The sequence below is a fragment of the Columba livia genome, chromosome Z (assembly GCF_036013475.1).
Source record: "Columba livia isolate bColLiv1 breed racing homer chromosome Z, bColLiv1.pat.W.v2, whole genome shotgun sequence".
Classification (NCBI taxonomy): domain Eukaryota; kingdom Metazoa; phylum Chordata; class Aves; order Columbiformes; family Columbidae; genus Columba; species Columba livia.
In genome coordinates, this window is record NC_088642.1 from 13961129 (window position 1) to 13985099 (window position 23971).

The 23971-nt window shown below is 38.2% G+C and overlaps 1 protein-coding gene and 1 long non-coding RNA gene across 3 annotated transcripts in view; one reads left to right on the forward strand and one right to left on the reverse strand.

Annotated features, from left to right (window-relative positions):
• The window catches only part of TNPO1 (transportin 1), an 82564-nt gene that overhangs the window by 32618 nt on the left and 25975 nt on the right, over positions 1 to 23971 (forward strand). For both annotated transcript variants that reach the window (XM_065047294.1, XM_065047295.1), the window contains exons 4-8: positions 5303 to 5452; positions 14312 to 14418; positions 17078 to 17211; positions 19593 to 19674; positions 20410 to 20532. In XM_065047294.1, the coding sequence (XP_064903366.1) occupies positions 5303 to 5452; positions 14312 to 14418; positions 17078 to 17211; positions 19593 to 19674; positions 20410 to 20532 (596 nt within the window). The remainder of the gene's footprint in view (positions 1 to 5302; positions 5453 to 14311; positions 14419 to 17077; positions 17212 to 19592; positions 19675 to 20409; positions 20533 to 23971) is intronic.
• The window catches only part of LOC110365780 (uncharacterized), a 44645-nt gene continuing 37880 nt past the window's right edge, over positions 17207 to 23971 (reverse strand). The window contains exon 3 of the long non-coding RNA XR_010469233.1: positions 17207 to 18064. This is a non-coding gene — a long non-coding RNA (uncharacterized LOC110365780). The remainder of the gene's footprint in view (positions 18065 to 23971) is intronic.

The window sequence follows — 23971 nt, forward strand, 5'->3', positions numbered from 1 at the left end:
CCCCAAAGAAAGGAGGCTGATTAAGTTGTAGGTAGAAACTGAAAACTAAAGAAACTGAAGATGGATTTCAAATTACTTAGAAGAGGTAGAGCAGTATGGTCACACATCAAAGCTTCTTAGATATAGTCTAGTTTTCACTGCTTCTCTGAGTAGCAGAGGGTCAGTCACTTTGTTCCTAGTAAGAACTCTTGTTTACCCAAACACTAGAAAAAAGTTCAGTATCTTAAATAATAATAAAAGATGAAATTGTATAAAGGTGAAAGTTCAAGGTCTCTAATTTATTATTGTAGCTAGATGTACAGCTGCTTAGGAAGAACACCTCTGCTAGTGCCAGAACTCTATTCTGCCATTCACCAGAGTGCAACCTTATGTTGTTGTTTGAAAATCTGCTTATAGTCTCCAGAAAAGTCAGACAGAATGGAAAAAAAAAATAAAAATCAGGAAACACACAGACTACAGGCTTTGGAAATAAAAAATGCCAAGCTATTGTCTTGATTAATTTGGCATTATAGGGGAAGAAGCCTTACTGACAAGAAAGGCTATTGGTAAGAAAAACAGAGTAGTCTGGCTTTATTACAACATCTATACATGCATGCCACCACACAATTTTCTGTTAAGCTATACCTATAGGATACAGACAGACAGAGTAGTAGTCAAAAATTCCAATGCACAGCACCCTTTAAAACACCGGTGTAGGTAAGCGTCATGTATTTTGTACTTCCCAGTACTTGCTTAGCAGTTTGAACAGTATTCTGAACCACTCAGTTTTATAACACAGCCTCCATTTACTTATCCAATTAATCCTTGTGTTCCAACAGCTATTCATATGACAGATTGTCATGTTTTAGTATATAACATTCTCCTTTCTTATATTCAGAGTGACAAAACTTCTATTTATCTGACCAAGTCATTTCTTCAGATAACTTGATGACTCTTAGTGCTAAGTAATTTGCTGCCAAATGCTGTCTAAGCAACTTCCATTGGGAAGCTTGTCATTTCCTTTCCCTGTGCAGTTGCCTTAGTGCTAAGGCACTTGTCCACCCCTTTCCTTAACATATAAACACCAAAGAGAGATGGCATTATTTTTTAGATGTTCTCAAACTGCAAGAATACACTGCATTCGTTACATCATTTGGGACCTTGTAGTGAATCCTCCTCTCAACACACTGAATCTCCACTTCTTGTTAAGGATTCTTCTGCTCTTGGTAGAATTCCAGCACTAGTTTAACTGCATGATCAGGAGATGATAGATAAAATGGGATTAGAGAAGAAAAGTGCTGAGACGGCCAGTTTGCATGGTTACAATAGAGAAGCTGAAAATAGGACTGAAACCAGAGGTTTAGTCCTTTAAACTTTTTGTGGTTTTGCAAGCTTGTAGAGATGTACAAATTCTGGCATTCTGATTGACCTGTGGTCATTATTAGCTAGAATGCAGAAACTACTGTAACTAACCAACAACCTAATTGTTGGCCAGCAGTTTGATACCCTTCTCATATTGTCTGCATCTCAGTTCTACTTACAAAACTGTATTTGAAAACATAGCTGTTGCTGCTTATTATTTAATAAATATGTGACACTCAGCATCAGTGGAACATTTTCTGCTTTGTTTTGGTGTCTTACAGAGGTTCCTAAGCTTAGGTAGTTGTGTCAAACTGTTTTCCATGACTCACATGAGTCAACTGAGCACTGATTGATTTCACACTAGCCACCACATTTCAAGGTCATTTGTATTTTACTTACACAGAATGATTTGAAACATCATCAATTCTGCTTCTGACATGATTGTAAATCATACTAGTGTAAGCCAAAAATGTTATACTATAGGTTGATTAGAAGTTTAACATCCCCAAAAAAAAAAAAAGTAGGATCTTTTTCTGCTGGGAAGCTTATGAGAGTATCTCTGTACTGTATTCTTGTACATTAGGAGAAAATAAATTATTCATTTATTCATGTTATACTTTGTATATTATAATGCTCTAGTGGGATCCTTATTTATCTTTGTGTTTGTTTGTTTTACCTCTTTTAAGAGACAGCCACTCTCTCATTAATGGATCGGAAATCTTCATGTGCAACAGTAATGCTAGTCATCTTTTTTTATCTCATTTTGTATTTGTACATGTTAAGTCCATATCACTAGTTAAAACAAAGAAAAACAGCTTATTTCCAAAAAAAGAGCTTTACAGCTTTAAGACTAAAATCAACACCTTTTTTTTTTTTTTTTTTCTCTAGAAAAAGTCTGACACTAACATTTAAAGTTGCCAATATTGCAAGAGCAATAGGGCAAAATATAGCCCTGCTCATAATCATTGTATCACAGTCTGTGAATGGATAAGCACTACCCTTATCCCAGTTGCTCAGTTCCTCTAGCAATCTAGAAAACTACATTCTGAGGAAGAGAGGATGAAAAGACGTGGTAACTAAAATATGCTCACCTAGACTTACAGGTGAGCTACAAAAACCGTGTTGCTTTCACATATGCAGCCTATGTCATGCAAACCTTCATTAGAGGAAATAAGACTGTTTGAGGACACACGCTAGTACTTAAAAGCATTGCAGTAGCCCTAAAATAATTGATATCTCTGTAGTGTGACTATGTGTCCGTTTGCTCTGACTGTAAACCATTACAATATGGAACTAGTGTTAGTTTTGCAACAATTGAAAATTTACTGAGAATCGAATCATGATTATATGATATGGTTTTAATGTAAGGTGAGGCAATGTGACAGGGGAATCTTCCACTGATGAACAGATTTGGCAGAAAAGATAACATCAAATGCCAGAGGTCTGTTTCACTTCCCTTCTTTTTCTTGTACTATATGTTCTTGTGAACTCTCTATGCTTTCAGGTTGACTTGAGACAGAAGGAGGCAAGACTATGGTCTTTTTTTGATGGCTGAAGCATATGGCTGACACAACTTGTCATGGAATCTATGAAGAGTAAAGAGTGTCTTACTCAGCTCTTAGGCCATCTGTCCACAATCTTGGTGTTACAGAAAGAGCTCCATCCAGACCATATGTTACTGTATTTTGACAGTGTAGCTGTTAAGTTCTTGAACACCCTGGATTCCATAAATATCCTTGTGTAGTCATATGAGAATTTTTTTTCTTGTCAAACTAAGGTTTCAACTGTGGTATGGTTGATTTGGTGGTGGGCTTGGGGTTTTTGTTTGTTCTTGGGGTTTTTTGTTTGTTTAGGCGCCTAAGTGTCAGATTCTGTGCTTCAAGTGGTTGGTGTTTAGCACTAAGTTCACCTTTATGACTTTGCTTTTTGCCTCTCAGCATGGTGATAAATTGTTTTGCTTTTTCTTTTTAACCTTAATTTTTTTCTTGCTTCATGAATTCTTTTTCCTTTGTCAGAGATGTGACTGTCATTGAGTCCTGTGGAATCTTTGTTGCAAGTCTGTGGCATAAACACTTATGAAAAATAGTCTTTCTGTTATCTTGGCAAAGGGAATGTGTTAAAGATGTTTCATGCTGCTGCATACCATAGAATAGTTCATGAAGAAAAAAATGATGCTGAAGTTTCACCTTAATGTGACCTTGATTTTTATCTAAACCAGCTGGCTAATCTGCCTATTTCTGACACAGGGAAGTTAATAGCATCTGTATGCCTGCTTGGTTAAATTGAAGCTGTTGCTTTGTCCCTTTTGTAGTTGCAGCTAGGCATTCTAAAGTATGGATGTTTTTCCTTAATGCACTGTTCAATATTTTCATGCTGGTGTTTATTCTAATAGTGGCTAATGTACAGTACTCCAGTCAGGCTCTGGTTGGCACTCTGGCTTCCTTCACCTCAAGAAGATGCTGCTGGCTGATGCAGAATGAGTAACTATTGTATTCTGTGTCTAACTGTGACTGTGGCTGCTGCTGATGTGGCTTGCAAGGGCTCTGAATCACATGTAAATTAAAGGAAGACTCCTTTGGCTGCCTTCTTCACCAGGCACAACTTAAAATCTTAATTTATGGAGGACTGGATTTCTTGAAGGTGTACCCTACCAATGGATTACATATCTGGAAAGCAATCAGAGTTTGACCCCTTGTGAAAAGTGCTATTCCTGTTCTAACTAGCACAGGTCACAATACAAGGTGTCTTCAATGTCTGTCACTCAGCCATTGTGGCTGTAATGAGAGTCTCGGTTTTGTGGTGTAGCAGCTTTAGTCTGAAAATACTTTATATTTGAAAGTTGTGCTTTATTTTGCTTATCCTTGTCTCTGTTAGAATGTTAATAGTTTTGAAGGCCTGTAATGGATCCATGTGTAAACTAATTCTTGGCACAAAGAAACATCCTTATTACTTGCCCGAATCAGGGCTTCATGCAAAAAGATTCGAACAAGTGGCTAAAGACCTAGTTAAAATTAGCTTTCTGTGCTGATAAGGGTTGCTGTAAGCTGTAAATTTAAATTTTCTTATGCTGCAAACTAATCCTTTTTATGTAGAACATCCAGATCTCACTTTCAGCATGTTTCAGAAGTAATACCAAGTTACTTATGCCCTCGGGTGAAGAACTAAAGGAGAGTCTGCTCCAGTATAAAAGAAAAACCTAAGCTGTTGTTTTTCCATTCCTACTCTTGCCCCAGTAATTTAGAGGAATTTTATGGCAAAAAGATATCGGTGAAGAGAACTCTAACGGTTGCCCAAACTTAAATTCTTTCTCAGTTCAAGTTAATTCTGGTCACGTTTTTCTTATGGTTCAAACTATATAACACCTGGTAACATTGTTTAAAGACTACTTCTGTTCCTTTCCCTGTAATTATTAATTTAATAGGTCAATTGAAGAGCTGGTATTTGAATATAAATAATAAGGTAATACCTTATTTTGTAGAAAAATTGAATACTTTATTTATGTGGGAATAGGGGGTGGAGGATTTTCTTACATAGTCCCTACATCAGTTCTGTATCTTACTACAGTGAAAGCAGGTCTGTTATCAATTTCTTACAGTATCAGTGTTTCAGCAAGCCAGTCAGTATAATCAGAATATCTGAATGTCTTTGGATGATCAATTTCTTTCATGAGTCTCGTATATCCTGTCAATTCAGAGCTATTCCTTGCCTATATCTCTGTAGAAAACTTTCTCTTAAAATGTAGAACTTGTATTACTGATATTCTAATTTTGAATAAATAGAAATAGTGAACTCTGTACCTTAAAAACTTTGCTACATGAATTGATGGGTGTAGTTGGAAGGAGAGATAAGGAAACAAAGACTAATATCTCTGTATAAGCTTTGCTCTTGTTGCATTGTTCTGGAAGTGTGCTTTATTCCTGTGAGCTGATTAAATGTTGACTCTGTTTATTTTCTGTTGCAGATGAACCGACACGTTCATTGAGTGGTCTGATCTTGAAGAATAATGTAAAAGCACATTTTCACAACTTTCCCAATGGGGTAACTGACTTCATTAAAAGTGAATGTCTGAACAACATTGGCGATTCCTCCCCCTTAATTAGAGCTACTGTAGGTAAGTTTGTTCTTATTGCCGTCTTCTGCATACTGAAACTGTTACTGACTTGAGTGAGAGGTGCACTGGTGATAGAAAGAGCTATTACACTCCTAAAACTGTTTGTGTCTGATAATTGCCACAGCTTCACCGTTATTCTACCTGGATCAATGAAAACACTACTATTAGCCTCATTTTTACACCACACCCCCTCCATATGCATACACAAGCATATCCCTTCAGGGAATCGTCATACCATGCGTAACGAATTCACATAATGAGTTTCTGGTTTTAATTACCTTCTGTCAGAAAACAGTAGATAAAAGTGTGGTGTACAGAACATCACAGAATTGTAGAATCAGAGAGAGGCTTGGTTTGGAAGGGACCTTAAATATCATGTAGTTCCAGTGAGAAGTTTCTTGTTACATGGATTTCCAGTTTTATAGGTATTTTGGTTTAGTACACCTCTTCCACAAAATATGCATATTTGCGTTATTTTTACTTATTTCTAGGTAAAGTTGTTTTTCTGTTTGTTCTTTGAGAATATGATTTCCTCCAGTGACTACAACCATTGCAGTAATTTTCCTTGTCCACTCAGAAAACTAGAAAAAAAGTAAAATAAATATATATTTGAGTACAGTAGATAAAATGAGGGTGCGTGTCAGTTCAGAAAGAAACCCAGCTTGTATCAGCTGACTCTTCTTAAAATAATCTAACACTTACTGCTCCTTTGGAATGCTTTGCTTTTTCTGTAGCTTTCTTCCTCCAGACATCTGGTTTAGAGACTATGGACTAGAGAAAAATGCTAATCTCATAGCTATTTCCTGCTGTCTTGTCACTTGTGAAACTGCTTTGCTGTGAATTTTAATAATGTCCCATTTTATTAATGGCAGTAGAAACAAATCTGAGTGGCAGGTACTTCTGTCCTTTCAGGTTGTAGAAGGGTCACGCTTGTTTGTTTGTAAGAGTTGTCAGTGCAGTGCAGTGTACATGACCAAAAAAAAATATTACAGCTCAATTTGGATTGCTGTCTAAGGGTTGTTGGGTAGTTTTGGTTTGTGGGGTGGCAGAGTTTTTTTTTTTGTGTTTTCAAGCAGTACAAAATGTTTGTGGATTAGTAGCTCAATTACTGCTCAGCTTTAAGTGATCCTTGCAAGGATTATTCAAGCATGTGTGAACTCTGAAGATGAGTAGCAACTGAACTGTATGCTTGTGTAAGAGTTGCTATTTTACACATGCTTTGCACCCTGCTGTTTAAAGTAACTGAATGTTGGAACCTTGTGGCCTTCTGTTTTAATAGGGAGGTTGGGCCAGTACACACTGGTCTCTTGATACTAGTTAGGTGTGTATATATATATTACTACCTACTTAGGCCACCTTGTTAGCATTATGAGTCGGCACATGCTAGTTAAAGCTGCAGTTTGAGATGTATACGGGTTTTTGCAGTTCAAGTGCTATCAATTTAGTCAGCCAGTTGCAAATAAGGTCTCTGGAATTCTGAGAGGAAGATGAGGAAGTGCATCAAAATAGCATCAGAGAAGATTTAATGCAGCATTCACTCTCCTTTGTGGTCTCTAGTATCCAGTGCTAACCAGACAAAAACTTCTACCTTTTGGCCAAGATGGGGGCAAGCTGATTAATCCCATCCTCAGAAATTGCCTTGCTGAAGGGAATGAGCATGACAATAGGGTCAGTTTTAGAAGGTGACTTGAAACCAAATGGTAATTACACATTGTATCCTTACTTACCTTTTCCCTATTTTAATCCCCAAATGAGTAACAATGTGGAACTTCTCTGTGCTGTGTGCTAGGGGGTTTAAAAACCCCTGTGTGCCAGTGTTGAAATGTGGATCCAAGTTCAAAAAAGATGGCTGCATATGTTGAAGACCCACAAACGTACAAGGAAATGAACGCATCTATTTAGGAAGTGTCTGTAACTGTTGTTAAAACTTTCTGAGGATTCTAGTCTGTGCAGGACCTTACAGAATCAGAGAATGTCAGGGATTGGAAGGGTCTTCGAAAGCTCATCCAGTCCAATCTCCCTGCTGGAGCAGGAACACCCAGATGAGGTTACACAGGGATGTGTCCAGGCGGGTTTTGAATGTCTCCAGAGTAGGAGACTCCACAACCTCCCTGGGCAGCCTGGGCCAGGGTTCTGTTACCCTTACTGAGAAGAAGTTTCTTCTCAAATTTATGTGGAACCTCTTGTGTTCCAGTTTGAACCCATTACCCCTTGTCCTATCATTGGTTGTCACCAAGAAGAGCCTGGCTCCATCCTCGTGACACTCACCCTTTATGTATCTGTAAACATTAATGAGGTCAGCCCTTAGTGTAAGTCCTGCTTAAAAGCAAGCTGTGGAAATAGTTTGAGTCTTTAACAAGATTGGCAGAACTGGAGAGCTTCACTGCAGAAGGAAAGTGAAAGCTAATGATTGTCCTGTGAGGGGGAATTTTGTTATTAAGTTCAACTTTTTAGAATTAAGGAGTTCAGAAATCACCTCTAGGAGCTACAGAGGCAAAACACCGCACCAAAACCTCAACCTTCCCCCTGACGTGTTATCAAAGTACTGAAGCATAGCTGCTTTTTCTTTGTGTTCATTTATTTTTATTGTAGAATTAATGCTGTAAACTGGGGTTGCATGTAATTGAAACAGTGACATAAAAGATGCTGGCATTATAATTACCCTTATGTTTTTAAAAATTTCTGACATCACTCTGAACTATGTTCTCTCATAGCTTACTGCTCAATTAGCCCAGCTGCTATGTTGGTTACATTTCACATTTGTCAAGTGAAATGTCAACCGATTCTGTAATACTGTTTTGAAATGCATTACTAATTGAAGACTATCTTTATAAAGACTTTCAGATTTCTAACCTTTGAGCTTAGTATGTTGGTCAGAAGGAAGGACATGTTTTAACTGTCAGCTCTGACCCAAACCTTTCAAAAAGCTGCAGGCTACTAAATTGATTATTTCTTTAGTTTGATTATTCTTCTGATGTCCCCATTTCTGTGTCTGAAGTGTTTCAGAGACAGCCACAAAGGCTAATTTTTGGTGTCTTCTGTTTCTTGCTGGCCAAATAAAGCAGCAGGTGCGTGGGGAAAAAATAATATTTGAAAGAATATGAAGTTCATTAGTAGCCCATGAAAATTGCTTTTAACATTAACATAAATGCCTAAAACTTAATTTTATGTGGCTGTTTCCTTGTTGTTCTTAAATCCCTTTGTGTCGTGATTGAGACGGACAAACTACATAGACCAAGTTCTTCCAGGATGAAAGTAGTAGATGCCATTTATAGCCACAAGTGCATTTTTATACAGTTTTACCAATTAATGTGTCTCTTCACTGTTGGTTACAAGTTACAGCAGTAACATCTCATTGGCTAATTTTACTATCATCAGTGTTACTCTTCCACTCCCTTCTTTCTTGCGAGTACACTTTAATATCTCTGGATACTCTTTTACTCCCTTCTTTCTCACGGGTAGGTCTTAAAATCTTCAAGGCTAATTTCTGTTTCCATGCCCTCCATCAGTGAATCTATGGACCCACCGTAGTCCCCCACAATTCCCTTTTTTTGTTTTTGTGTTAAAAAATTTGCCTTCATTGTCCTCTGCAGGGCCCTTTGCGGCAGAGAAATCATGCATGGCAACATCAGTAACACAACCACAACAATCATCAAAACAATCAGTCCCATTTTCACTGCTGATAATAACCATCCTAAAAGCACCCAACCACTAAGCAATTTATTTAATCCCATCAAAATCTTCACATCTGTGTCCTTGAGCTAATAACAAAAAGTCTATTGCAGCTCTGCTCTACAGTGTAGCATGTCTTACAGAATCTACATCTAACAAAAGCCCACTTAGAAGTTCTGTTAGTTTGCTTAGCTAACCAGCATCTTGATTTTTCTGAAGTATTTAAAGCTTTAGCTGTGCCAACATCAGGTACAAGAGATCCTAAAACCCTTAATCCCAATCCCCATTATCATCACATTTTGACCTATATATATATGCAAATAGCGTTTTTCCTGTGTTGCTTTTCTGGGATCTATTATCATGGATACATTGGGCATTAAGAGAGTTAATTGTTCCGAACTACATGGTTCTTCGACAGCATTAGAAAGAATTCCTGGGCCAGGCTCTATCTCCGCAGATCAAGAACACACCATACGGGAGTTTTCAGTGTCTCTGTCCCACATTATTAATGGCACCCCTTGGATTCTTCTGCGAGGCATTGCACCAACGAGTTTCGTTTCTATAGTCACCAAGATTAGCGTTAACATTTTGCAGTTTTATCCATTCATGCTTTAGCATATTGTCCTGACACATTTCACAAACCAACTGTATACAAGCGTCCATAGGCACAGGTCGCAGTAATTCCAGTTCCTGTGGTTCAATATCTGCTTCCGGGAGGCAATTAATCCAGAGTATCATATTGGTATTGTTACAGTTTGTTGCAATGCCTCTGCACCAACCGCTATTTTGAAACCATTGTGTGATGCTGCTGCCTTTAGTTGTCAAGGGGGATGCCAACCAAGCATGTGTGGAATGGGTTTTCTGGAGACGCCATAGCTAGGCATATGGAGTCCTGGTCAGTCATGTTGGCTAAAGTAATCCACATGTTAGTCTTTGTCTGTGCAGGCATCCAAAATGCAGCAGCTGCGGCAGTCATTGTCAGGAAGACAGCACAGGTTTCATGTTTCATGCCGGCAACCATTGCAGGCCTTGATCTGTAAAGACACAAGTGTAGTCTGTCCCCCACGTTATCGATTGATGTAACCTTTTCCATTGACCATTAACTAGTGATTTGACCATAACTAATGTAGGTTCTTTCTGATTTAGCATGTTTTTGTGTCATACTTGCAAAGTGTTTAATCACAGGTCTAATTTGGGCTGCATCACTTAGATATAAGTGATTCATCACGTACAGTGCTTTTCATAATGAGTTTTGTGGTGTTTCCCCTACTTTTCCCCCTTTTTGTTTTTAAAACAAAACAAAAACAGTTCAGAATCAGATGCATGCGTTGGACCTTGACTACATACTCAGAATCACAAATCAAATTTAGAGGATCCTCCTTAAAAAGCTTTAAGTAAAGCTGCACCAAGTTCTACTAATTGGGTTGAACCTTCAGTAGTTTTTACAGAATGATGCCAATTTTTATCTTCAGGCCAAACCACTACAGCTTTATGAGACTTCCCTGAAAAAACTTCAACAAAAACTGCAAACATAGGGGATTAGACCAAATACAAGTATGGTCGGTGACTTGATGTAAAAGCTATGCAGGTTCTGCAGCAATTTACACTTAGGCATGCCAAAAGCTGTGCTGTTAAGAAAATCAGCTAGTGCAATTTACGAGGACATAGATTACAAATTAATCAAAATTAGATTTCACAAATGGTACATACATGACAAAAGGATCGTGGCCTATTAAGACTTAAATTTATTCCCTGCATTTCTTGATCAGAGTAACAATCGGTATATCAGTCTGTTAGCATTCTCATCATACTGTCCCACAATAGCCACAGGTTGTTTCTGTCTTGTAGCTATAAATAGACAAATCTGCAAGTCAAATTAGATGCAGTCAGCTTGTAAGGTTGTCATAAATTTATTCATCAAAGTCTCTAAGTCCATTTTGGTTGTCATATTTATGGGATATTGTTTTCCCTTACTGGATCGAAGTCCCGTTTCAGTTCTGTCTATGTAGTATTGACTTTACCAAAAGATTGTCTGCAGCTAATGGAAATACAGCATTTGAAATTTCCTTGGAGATTTCTCACTTGCAGCAAGCAGATCTGCATCATCCAAGCAGCCTCTTCTAGGACATGCAACTAAACTAATTCTCAGAAAACGTTATTCAAGCTTACAATTTACTTAACAAATCTTGACCCAAGAGAGGTATAGGGCTTTCTGGCAAATACAAGAATTCGTATGTTAAAACTTTATTCCAGATTTGGCATTCCACTGGTCTCTGAAAAATGGCCTCTGAAAAAATGACCGCAAAAACTAGCATGGTGAATTTATGAAGAAGTTTCTTATAACTAGTTACCACAGAGTAAGTTTATTTAAAAAAAAAAAAAATTGTTTAATTTCCCAGCTTCATTAGAACTATGGATCCACTTGCAATGCCTTTAAATTTCACCCTCAGACTCCTTCATGCAGTATTACAGTTCTCTGGTAGTAACATTTGGCAGGGGGAGGTGGGATGTGGGGGGAGTAAAACCTCCCCCTCGCCCTCATCTGAGATGGCAAGATCTGCCCAGCATGAAAACAAATCAGTTCAAACTTCCACGTCAAACCAGCCTGGCTCCACTCCACACCCAAATTAGTACCATTCTGACCCAGAGAAGCACTGAGCACTCTGACCCCCCCCCAAAACTCACCAGTGTGAAAAGACCAACTTTAGCAAGGAGGTAAAATAATGAGCTCTTTCCCCAGATTTGCTGAAACCTAAGAAACAAGACTGAAGCAAAAAGAAATAGCACCAACAACCCCTGATTCAAAGCTGAGAAGCAATGCAGTGCCACAACAAGGATGACAACAAGAATGACAACACCTCAGGAAAAAAAAACACAGAGCAGGGGGAATAAAGCCCCCCTTTCTCCACTTAGCAGTGGACAAACAGGTTTTTCCATTTTATTTTTTCTTCTTGCTGCAGATTAGATATAACCAAAGCCACGCAGGTGGTGTAATTGCTGGTATGAAGTGGGAGGCTCTGGCGAACTCCTCAGTTACAGGGAGCTGAGTTTATCTTGCAGCTTGATAGAGGCCTGGGTTATTTTGCTTTTTTGTTTTCCTATTTCATTCCAACGATAATACACTTCATGTGCAATTCCAATTAGTTCAACAATAGCTACATTCCTAAGTTCCATTTACCTTTTACAATTTACAGATGTTAAAAACCGGCATATTAAACATCAATCCATTACCCCATTTTCCTAGACCCAAATCACTTCATATTCTAGCGACTTTGAAATACAGCTTCATACAACGCCAAGTTCACATCCATCATAGCATTTAGGGTGGGGTGTTTTTGTTTTGTTTTTTTTTTCCTCAGTGCAAATCAGAATTTAACAATTTGAATTCTTTTCTGGTCTCAAAATTATCAGATAACAATAAGAGCAAATTAACTTACAGTACCGTACTTCATCCCTTTTTTTCCAAAGTTCTGCAGAACAACATTAATTGCAATACAGCAGTGGCCTCAGGTTGCTCCTTGCCTATTCATCTGTAAGTGTTTCCACCTAGGTTATCCTGTTGCTGTCTGGGATAAGCCTTTTCGAAGAACGCTTTAAGTAGTTTTCAAACAGTCTTTCTTTCACCTGTGAAAGCTTGCACATACTACAAGTACAGCCAGACCACTTGTTATCCTCTGAAACCACTTCTACAACCTTGAAAAGGTCTTGTGCCAACTCTTTTTCTGAATCTACCGACTTGCTTTAGACTTATAACTTCTGCCACGTGTTATTCCAGAGGAGTTCAAGGCATTTCATTCTTAGGTTTGTTTCTAAACCCATATTAAGTCTACAAATAAACCAGATCTAAGCAAGGGAGACAATTTATTTTGTCTAGGAGGCAAGGAAATTTGTTTATTTTGTTCTTTTTGTGAAGTTCAGTTTAATTAAAAAAAAGGATCATTAAGATCCAGCAACTGTAAAATAAGTATTTTCTGTTAATGCATCTGATATTCTTTGCAGGACCATAATATTCAGGAGAAATGCAGTCTTTAAGACTCCATAGTTCTCCATAGACATTTGGGAATCTTTTCTGTTGCAGTTGTGAAGAGAACTGGATACAAACTAATGGAGCTGTAAAATTGTGGTTTACCTTTTGTCTTCATTTTTGCCCTTAGTCTTTGTGGGTTCTACAGCATATTGAATCAAAGGAAACATGATACAAAACAACTTTTAATTACTGTATTACTGTCCAGCATGTTCTTTGCTCTGTAATGTTGTCCTGTGTTTTTGTGTATTTAACAGGAATTTTAACATTTCTATTCTAAATTGAAATTGTTTATTGTGATTGCCTCAATGAAAAAGCTTAGGAAAGCTTTTTTCATTACTTGTCGCTTGGGAGATTAGTAGTATCAAGTTTTTCTGTGTTCATACTTATTAGAAGTAACTGTCAGTAGCATGACAGACTATGCTAGCAGCTTCATTTTGTCTTGAGACAAAATGGACTCATGCAAACCCAGTCCCAGTTGACAAAGCAGCCTTCCCTGTCTTGTAATGAATTAGTTTTTTTCTGGTATTTCTGTATGTGCTGGAAACAGAATTAGTGGCTCTTTGGTCTGCCCTATCTATTTACTGGGTCTCAACCAGCCAACTATTACAGCTGATCACTGGATGACCTGCCATAGTGTGTAAGTTTTTAGTAGGTATCTCAGTCTCAGAATGTTTCCTTAATGTTTTGTGTAAAGACAGTGAAGTTGTGAACATATAATGTAGCACTGAGTTGTTTGTTTATTCAATGATAGACTTACACATTCTTGCTTTTGTATCATGATGAAGAAGAGGTGACTTGAGGGAGGTACTCTATAATTACTGGAGGTCAATATTTGTAGAGTGTTTATTAAATTTATATCCAAGGCTGCCCTGCAGTGTTTTGACGTGATTATTTCCTTAACAGGAATTACTTTGTGTTTCATTTCTCATGCCTGAGATCTTCATGATTGCAGGAAGGAACAGCCCGCCTTTGCATTTAAAAGCCCTTCAAATACCATTTATAATTAAATGTACTTCCTCTTTTTATGCTTGCCAGTTCTTTAAAAAACCCAATAAATTTCTTAACTCCTTATACTTTTGAGGGAAGAAAAATTAGAAAAATTGGTATGAAACGTGAAGGTATGTGAGATCTCATTTAATTCATCCCTTTGATTCCTTTAGGCATTCTGATAACAACCATTGCCTCAAAAGGGGAATTACAGAATTGGCCTGAACTCTTACCAAAGCTTTGCAGCCTGTTGGATTCTGAAGATTACAATACCTGTGAGGTAAGGAGACTTACAGAAAAAATATTATAATCTGAATTTGATTATTTTTGTCTCTGTGTGTAGTCACTAGGTATTGTATTGTGTGTGTATACATGTACATATATTATCCTCAGAACAGGGCTCAGATTTCTTCTGCCTGCATTCCATGTTCTTACTGTTCATTCAAACAAATTTGTTTTCTTTACATAAAGGCAGAATAAGACTGCAGATGGCTAGTCATAGAATCTCATCTGAAAAGTGTCCTGAAGTTACCACTCTGTGATGCCTAATCTCTCATGCGTCATCAGCATCCCATGGCTAGGAGAACGATAAACTCCCCATCAGTCCGGAACTTGTACGGGATTTGCTTCTCCAGATAGATCCCTACAAGTCAATGGGGCCTGATGGGATTCATCTAAGGGTGCTTAAAGAGCTGGCTGACGTCATATTGAGACCTCTCTCCATGATTTTTTCAATACTCTTGGGAATCTGGGGAGGTCCTGGAAGATTGGAAGCTGGAAAACATCCCAATCTACACGAAGGGCAACAGGGATGATCCTGAAAACTACAGACCTGCCAGCCTCACTTCTGTTCCTAGCAGAATCATGGAGAAGGTTGTTCTGGGAGTTATTGAAAAACATCCAAATGACAGTGCAGTCATTGGTCCCAGCCAGCATGGGTTCATGAGGGGAAAGTCTTGCCTGACCAACTTAATTTTGTTTTACAACAAGGTTACCCACCTAGTTGACCAAGGGAAGCCTGTTGACGTGATCTTTTTGGATTTCAGTAAAGCCTTCGATATTGTCTCTCACAGTATTCTCCTGGACAATGTGTCCATCACACAGCTGGATAAACACACAGTGCAGTGGGTGAGCAATCGGCTGACAGGCTGGGCTCAAAGGGTTCTAGTAAATGGAGTTACCTTGGGCTGGCCACCAGTCTCTAGCGGGGTTCCGCAGGATCTATCTTAGGGCCAGTGCTCTTAAATGTGTTTATAAATTACTTGGACACAACACTTGAGGGATTGCTTGTAAGTTTGTTAATGATGCAGAATTGAGGGGAGCTGTCAACACTCTTGAGGACAAAGAGGCCCTGTGGAGGGATCTGGACAAATTGGAGAACTAGGCAGTCACTGACCACATGAAGTTCAACAAAGGCGAGTGCTGGATTTGACACCTGGGGCACAGCAACGCTGGCTGTACATAAAGACTGGGGGATGAGATGCTGGAAATCAGCTCTGTGGAAAGGAATCTGGGGGTTCTGGTTGATGGTGAGCTAAACATGAGCCAACAGTGTCCCTGGCAGCCAAGAGGGCAACCATGTCCTGGGTACATCCAGCACAGCATTGCCAGCCGGGCAGGGAGGTGATTGTCTCGCTTTGTTTTGCACTGGTGCGGCCTCACCTGGTCTCACTCACTGTGTGCAGGTCTGGGCGCCACAGCATAAAAAAGATATAAAGCTACTGGAGGGTGTAGCTGGTGAATGGTTTGGAGAGGAAGCCATATGAGGAGCATCTGAAGTCACTTGGTTTGTTCAGCCCGGAGAAGAGGAGACTGAGGGGACACCTCATCATGGCTGCAGCTTCCTCACAAGGGGAGGAGGAGGGACAGGTGCCAATCTTTTCTCTAAGGCAACAGAACCCGAGGGAATAGCAGGAAGATGTGCCAGGGGAGGTTCAGGTTGGACATTAGGAAGAGGTTCTTCCCCCAGAGGGTGCTGGAGCACTGGAACAGGCTCCCCAGGGAGGTGTCACAGCCCCAAGCCTGGCAGTGTTCAAGAGACTGGACAATGTCCTCAGACACATGGTGTGAACTGTGGGGTTGTCACATGCAGGGACAGGAGCTGGACTCAATGATCCTTGTGGGTCCATTCCAACTCAGGACATTCTATGATTCTATGAATTTTCTCTTAATTAAAATAAGTGTTCATTCTTCTTGTAACTTAATCTGGAAAAGGGATCTGTCATTGCTGTGTCATGGTGAAATGAACTGGTTTTTTGAGGGTGTATGAAGGAACATAAATAAATACCAACTTAGCATTGCTATTTATTAACTCAGTTTTAAACTATGAGGGGAAAAAATAAGCATAGTCTGATTTTTAAAAAATAGAAATGTGTTGACACAACTTTAATTACTTGATACTGTCTCCATGAAAGTGTGTGAAGCATTTTATAGAAAATAATCCTCAGAGAGGGGATAATAGTCTGAGATGCTGTGCTGTTACGTAGTGGTCTAGTGCTGCTTTCTCAAGATAAAAGAAAAAAATATTTGAAACTCAGATTGACCATCATATCCAGAGTTCTGTTTTGCCCCGTGACAAATTAACAAAATACAATCATATGTGTAATTGAATTGGATACTTCTGGACTTGGACATTTATTTTGCAAATAAGAAGTACATTTTAAGCATTTTTAAAAATATTATTGAATAGATGGTTGTTGAATGCTAAAATTAAAATTACCTCTTATCTGACTTGCCAAGCTTGAGACCTTAGAGATGCCAGTATAAAGTGCTAAAAGAAAAAGCCTTTAAGGATGTTTCAATTTAACTCCATATTTAGATGGCTGCATTTACTGTGTTAACTACTTTTACTGTGCTCTGCTGTAATTACTTGTTCTCTACAAAACCTGAAATTTTGTTATCTTCAGGACGTGAAATAAGTTTTTGTTTTTTCTAACCAGGGTGCTTTTGGTGCTCTTCAGAAGATATGTGAAGATTCTGCTGAAATTTTAGATAGTGATGTATTGGACCGACCACTCAATATCATGATACCTAAGTTCTTGCAGTTCTTCAAGCACAGCAGTCCAAAAATTAGGTAGGTTTAGGTATTGTACTACAGTTAACTGTTAAAATATGGTTTAAAAATATTTATGTGAGCAGCAAATTTGCTATTTCATAGATCTGTTTGAAGCATGCTTTGTTTTTTTAAGTGATCCTGCAGAGATCCACAGAGATTCCATGCATGAGTAATTTCCATGTTCATCTGCTTAGTTAATACAACAGCCTTACTTCTTTATACATCTTCCAAATGTACAGTTGCCCTGTGATATTGAAAATCAAACTGTTTACATTTAATGCTGTGGTTAGAACTTAATATTCTGATTAGAATGAACAATTTTGCATTCATTTTGTAATCGCCTCAGTAGTGGGAGAGTCAAAATGCTTTAGCTGATAATAGTTTCTCAGTTCTTGCAGCAAAAAATTTCTGCTTTAACTGCACCAAAACTTAGCTCCGTATCTTTCAGTTGAATCAAATTTAGAGGTTTCATCATCTTTTCACTGTCAAACTGTATTGATGTCTTGAAAGTAACAGAAGTATAGGATAGAAGAAAAATTCCAGAATTAAATTGCTATTGCTAATATTAAAAACAACAGTAGCTTTTACCCCAGAATGAGCCCACAGAGTGCCCCTGCCACAAGGAATGCTAGTGGTATCCTGAGGTGGAGTGTTGCCAGCTGGTTGTGGGAGGTGATCCTTCCCTTCATCTTTGAGGTGAGGCCACACCTAGAGTGCTGTGTCCAGTTCTGGGCTGTCCAGACCAAAAGAGACATCCTCATACTGGAGAGAGTCCAGGGCTGTGAAGACGATGAAGGGACCACATCATCTCTCTTATGGGGAAAGTCTGAGAGAGCTGGGACTGGGGGAGCTCATCATCCTGTGTAAATACCTGAAGGGAGGGAGCAAAGAAGGTATGGTCAGGCTCTTTCCAGTGATAGAACCAGAGGCAGTGGTCACAAACTGAAACACAAAAGGTTCCTTGAGAACTTCAGGAAACACTGTTTTACTGTGGGAAGAGTGACCAAGCCCTGGCACAGGTTGCCCACAAAGGTGGTAGACTCCCCATCCTTGGAGCTGTTCAAAAGCCATCTGGTCTGGTCCTGGGCAACTGGTGCTGAGTCACCCTGCTTGAGGAGAGGAATTAGACCAGATAACCTCCAGAGGTGCCTTTGAACCTCAGCCATTCTGTGATTCTGTGAAATGTGTTTTTTTTAACTCCCGTTTGAAAATTATGTTAAAAGATTCTTCAACTTGGCAGTGTGGCAATTCTTCATTGCCAACAGTAGTAGCTGAATATTAGTAGGTGAATATTAACAGGAAAAGTATAATTTGGAATACATCATGATAGGATTCAAGTAAGATTTAGAAATTGACCTAAAATAGATCCACATTAAGAAAAATATGTAACAAAGCATGAACTTGCTCTTGTGGAAAGATAAACTTAATACTTTTCTGGGGCTGAGAGAGATGGAAAAAAATGTGCTTTTTTTTCCTTACCACATTATACAATCATTCACTTTTTTTCCTGTGCTGTGATGTTTGTGGCTTTGAGACTGTTAAACCAGTTCCAAGTTTAAGGCAGGTCACCTGCTGACCTGCAGTTTGGTTTCACTTTATAGTGCCGAAGTATGAAAGCTATTAGTAGTGTCAGTAAAATACTTTGTATTTAAATCTGTCAAGAGAAAACTTGTGAACAATGTTTTATGAGGCAGTCTTCCAAGAAATGCCAGAACAGAAGTTTGGAGTTAGGTTAGTGAAAATATTTAATGGATCTTCAAAGGCTTTTACAGGTAGTTTTGCCTTGTGTGTTTACTTAGGGAGTTTGACTTTTGTGTCTGTAAGAATGAAGAAGGCTTTGTGTGAAATGGAGTAGAGGAACCAGTGCTTCATTTTTTAGTGTTCCTACCACCAGTGTTTTAGTATGTATCCTGCTACAAGTGTATGTTTGTTCTAAGCTCCGGCTGTATTCTTGACATACATTGATCTCATGAAGTGCTAAAAATACTGCAAAGGCAGTTGGGTACTTAACAACAAAGAAGGGAATACTAGAATTTTACTGTGTTGACTTTTACGGAATTGTTAATATCTGAGACGATCAATAATCATAATATATCCAAAAAGAACATCCTTACTGTTTGGAGCAAATATAACAGGTGTAGTTATCCTTCTCTGGTTTTATTTATTGAATACTTTATTTTAAAATATTTATTAGATTGTATCAGAATATATGGTGGTACTTAAAATATGATTTTATAATTTTGCTTGCTAGTAGTGTAGATGTGCAGATTTGTTCCATCTTTTCTCTAGAAAATGTTTGAACAATGTAATTTGCTTCCTAATGTTTTTTTATGCCTCTGTACAGTTTAGAAAGTGTTTTTAACTAATGAAAAAAATATTTCTAACTGTTCCATTTGTAGGTCTCATGCTGTTGCGTGTGTCAATCAGTTTATCATCGGCAGAACTCAAGCTCTTATGTTGCACATAGATTCTTTTATTGAGGTGGGTGTGCATTCTTGGTTGTGGGGTTAAGTCAAATTACATATCTGATTTATCAAGAGTTCTGAATTATGCTTTACAGCTATCTCTGCCCCCAAACTCCTCATTTTTGGTTGTCCATTCTTAGCCTCAGTCCACATGGATTCAAGTTTATTCTGTATGCTTGTACTGAGATTTGATTATTCTAAGCACTCTTGAAGCCCAAAAAATAGTATTTTGAAAGATGTTTTCTCTTCATAAGTAGAGGAAATTTCTGCATAAAGGTGTAAAAGTAATGGTGGCGGTCTGTCACCTGCGATGGAAAGTGCACTACAAGGATCATCATGTTGCTGAGTCCATCTGGGTCTCTGAATACTGCTATTGAACATGGATTAGAAGAGTAGGATTTTGGGTTATCTAAGAGTATTTTATTTGCTGCTGTTAATGGACGGAGAGAGTTTTCTGGCTTCAGAACTTCATTTATGTGTAGGAGAAAAAAAAAGTCCAGGAAATGCTGTTCTTGTACCAGTGGTAGCATTACCCAGTGTTTTGGTTTATGTGTACAATGTACAGTGAGAGTCTGAGCAGAGTTCATTTGCTAAGCCATATGTCTTTAAGAAATAAAACGGTGCTCTCAGGTGCAGGGTGGGAGCATAGAGAACTACATATTTGCATACTTTCATTTGCTAGTAATGTCCATTTAAATGCAAGTTGAACTAGATGAACTGAGAATTTTCAACTGGTACTCCTTTCCAATAGAATCTGTTTGCACTGGCTGGTGATGAGGAGCCTGAGGTACGCAAAAATGTTTGCCGTGCTCTGGTAATGTTGCTGGAAGTTCGAATGGATCGCCTGCTTCCTCATATGATTAGTATAGTTGAGGTGAGTCTCATTTCTTGGATTGTATGCTGAAAAACCTGTTTGGGGTTGCAGAAGTAATAACAAATAAAAAGTGTTAATCAAAACAGGTGTGTTACTCTTGCACTTGCCTACTATTCATTTTCCTTCAAGACTGAGATTGCAAAACTTTCTTAACTAATTGCCAACTTGACATGGTTTTAAACAGGCAATGCATGTACCATTTATTGGTTCTTCATTAATTGATCCTGAAATGGGTGGGATCAGCTATGCTGTGTAGCAGGCAGACATTGGTTGAACCCAAATGACAAGATCATGTTAAGATCATCTAGTGCTGATACTGCTACAGTTTACACATTAAAACTGTCACTTCTTTTGGATGTGTTGACCATAACAAGGATAAGGCGTATTATTTTATATAGCTGAGGTATGCTCTTTGAGCTACTGTAGACATTGCCTCCCATTGCATTCACTTGTAGAAGTTAATGTTATTTGATAGTTCCTTTACCATTCTAGATTATTGCAGACTTGTTTATCAGAGGAACATTCATCTGGTTTTTTGTCTGCTCAATTGATCTGTTATTTCCACGTTTCTGGGAAATAGTGGTAGTTTCTCAGTAGGATTTACGTATGCTAGTTGTCATACTGGAAATATCGATAAGATCATAACATTTCTCATGCAGATTTCATGTGGACAAGTGGGTCACAACCCAGTGTCAGATTCTATAAGACTATGTCCAGACAACACAATGAAGGTGGCTTTTTGCTCATTTACACAGGCATTACAGATGCATAGAACTGAGGTGACCCTTGACAGCCTTGGCCTGCTGACTAGTCTTCCTGTGTGTTGTCTGGAATTCTGTGATATCAGTCTTTGCAGACATAATCTCATATTACATGGGACAAGCAAGGACTGTTGATACTTGGTGATAGGCTTGGTTTGGTTTTGGTGGGGTTTTTTGGAGTGTTTTTGTGTCTGTGTATGTTGGGGTTTTTTGGTTTTTGGTTTTGTTGTTGGTTGAGGATTTTTTATTTTTATTTTTTTAAAAACAGAATAATTTTGGAGATGGTATTGTTAAGAAATGATAACTTATCTGTCTCTTCACCCTTCTAAGATCAGTAGGGGACTTCTGAACTTTGTAGGTAGAAACGATGTCACCAAACAGTAAAAGATCCAAGATTGTATTCTCATTGTATCTGGAATTTTGCAGTTGAGAAAACTATTACTAGGCTTCCTCTCTACTAAAGACAATAGTAGTGATCTTTCTGTTCTGTTACAAAGTCTAAACGTTTTTGTTAGTTTAGACAGTGTGTAGTGTTACTGATTTCCCCAGTTCTGTATACATCCTGGTATATGCAAATGTTATATCCCAGAACTGACTGTTCAGCTTTCAAATGAGTCAGGTTTTGCACCTTTGAGGGTTTAATGCCTCCAAGCTGAATGATGCTGCTGATTGCCGCTCAAAGTTAAGATGGTCTTAAAAGAGAGGCATTTCTATCTACATAATGTTCTTTATGCTTATGGAGAATCAGCTTTAAAGTAGTTAAGAATATTCATGATCTAGTAGTGGTTCTAAGAAGGCCTTGGCACACATCATGCTTTTAAAGCAGGCAAGTTTAAACTTCATTGCCAAGTCCCTGGAGCATACAGGAATGGTTGAGTTTGGATTTCATTGTTTTTTTGAGCATGCACTTCCATATTTTTTTTCTTTTCTCTTTTGTTTGAGAACTTGGTAACAGGACATGTCAAGAGTAAACCAGCCTAACATTTAAATTATTAGATTGCACTTGTATGCTCACAGAGCGTATTTAACCAAACACATGGCTTCTGAGATCTTTCTCAGTAGAAATCCTGATTTTTGCATCCCGTTGCTTTCTTCAGATAAAGATATGTCTGTTACTGCTCAAAGGGTATGTTCTTCTTTATACTTTGTGTATCCTGCTATTCTTTTCTTGAGTTAACAAGACTAACACAATGTTGTTTTTATAGAATACAGAAAACTGTACTGAATAATTTTCCTATGCTATTTTGTAATTTATTGTGACAAAGCAACTATTTGCATTGCCTAAAGTCAGTAGAACTTCATAGCTTATCATTAAAAGCACTTATCAAAATTTAGTATGACATTAAAAAAATAAAGCCTTCCGATACCCTTCCCACATTTTGCTTTATTACTAGGCTCACTGTTCTTGCTAGGATTTCCAAGCTGGGTATATGGCTATTTTACACCACTGAGTGTAAGTAGCGTTTTCAATCTGCTGTCTAACTTCCTGGAGCATATAGCATGATACTTATAGATACTTAAAGAGGAATGACAGCGTGAGGGGCATCTTCAAACAGATTATTTTGTATCATTCTGTTTTTTGTCTTCCTGACAAATAACAAATCCACAGCAAAACACTGGATTTTCAGGCCTTTTAGGGAAAAATGCCCCATCTTTTAACATGCATTGAGGAAGCCATGTTTGCAGTGAGTGGTTGCAGTCTGTTGTTAGCTCAGAACAGGGCAGTATTTCTGCTACTGAGAGTTCTTAATCACAATAGTGACCTTTAGGGAAAGCTTGTGACTTAGTGCAATTCTTTAGGAAGAGGTGCTGTTCATAGTAAGTCTTGCATCTCTACAATGCCTAAGTATAATAAATGTCCCCCTGTTCTGTTTAATTTTGAGAATACAATGGTATTCTGAATCAACTGAAGAGGGATTTCTTTTGCTCTGAATCTATGTATGAGGAAAGATAGCTGCATGGACTTGCATGAGCCAACTCTTTTAGAAATAAGAGCTGACATGGAAGAATGGAGAAATTAGTATTTTGGAAGTGATAAGAGTCTTCTCTAAATTTTTTTGGCAGTTTTATGTAAGAAACTGATGTAGCAGTAGTCTGTGTAGGATTTTTGTTTATGCAGGTATTTGATTACTTTTGGTTGAAGGAGGATTAAGGTTTAATAGCAAGCTTGAAGATTTGATACTGAATCTCTGAATTCCCATTCATGCTAGACGAATGTGAGACTTTTTTTTCTTGTTATGGATTCTACCTAATTACATCCTGTCAGGTATTCATGATTTGGTATGCAAGCTTTTTTATGGTACTAGAAGTAAAAAAGTACTGCTATTTTAGTAAGGGTGAAGTTATACCTTTTTATTCAAAAGTGCAAAGCGGGGATAAAAAATGATTTAAAAAATCTGTTTGCAGGAAACTGCTGTTTAGTATCTTGGGTCTCTGCAGTTTCTTCATAATAATTTTCTCACGTAAGCAATGAAGAAATTTAGAACGTGAATCATTTAGCATCAAGAATGAACTCTCTTAACTTAGGCGCAAGATAGCCTTAAGCAGTCTTTTATGTCTGTTTCTTATCTTTGCCCCAAAGAAACAAAACTGATATGGTACCATAATCTGGTTTTGTGAACATGCTTTGCATCATTGATAGCTTTTTCTGGACACTTAAAACTTCTATCTTATTTAAG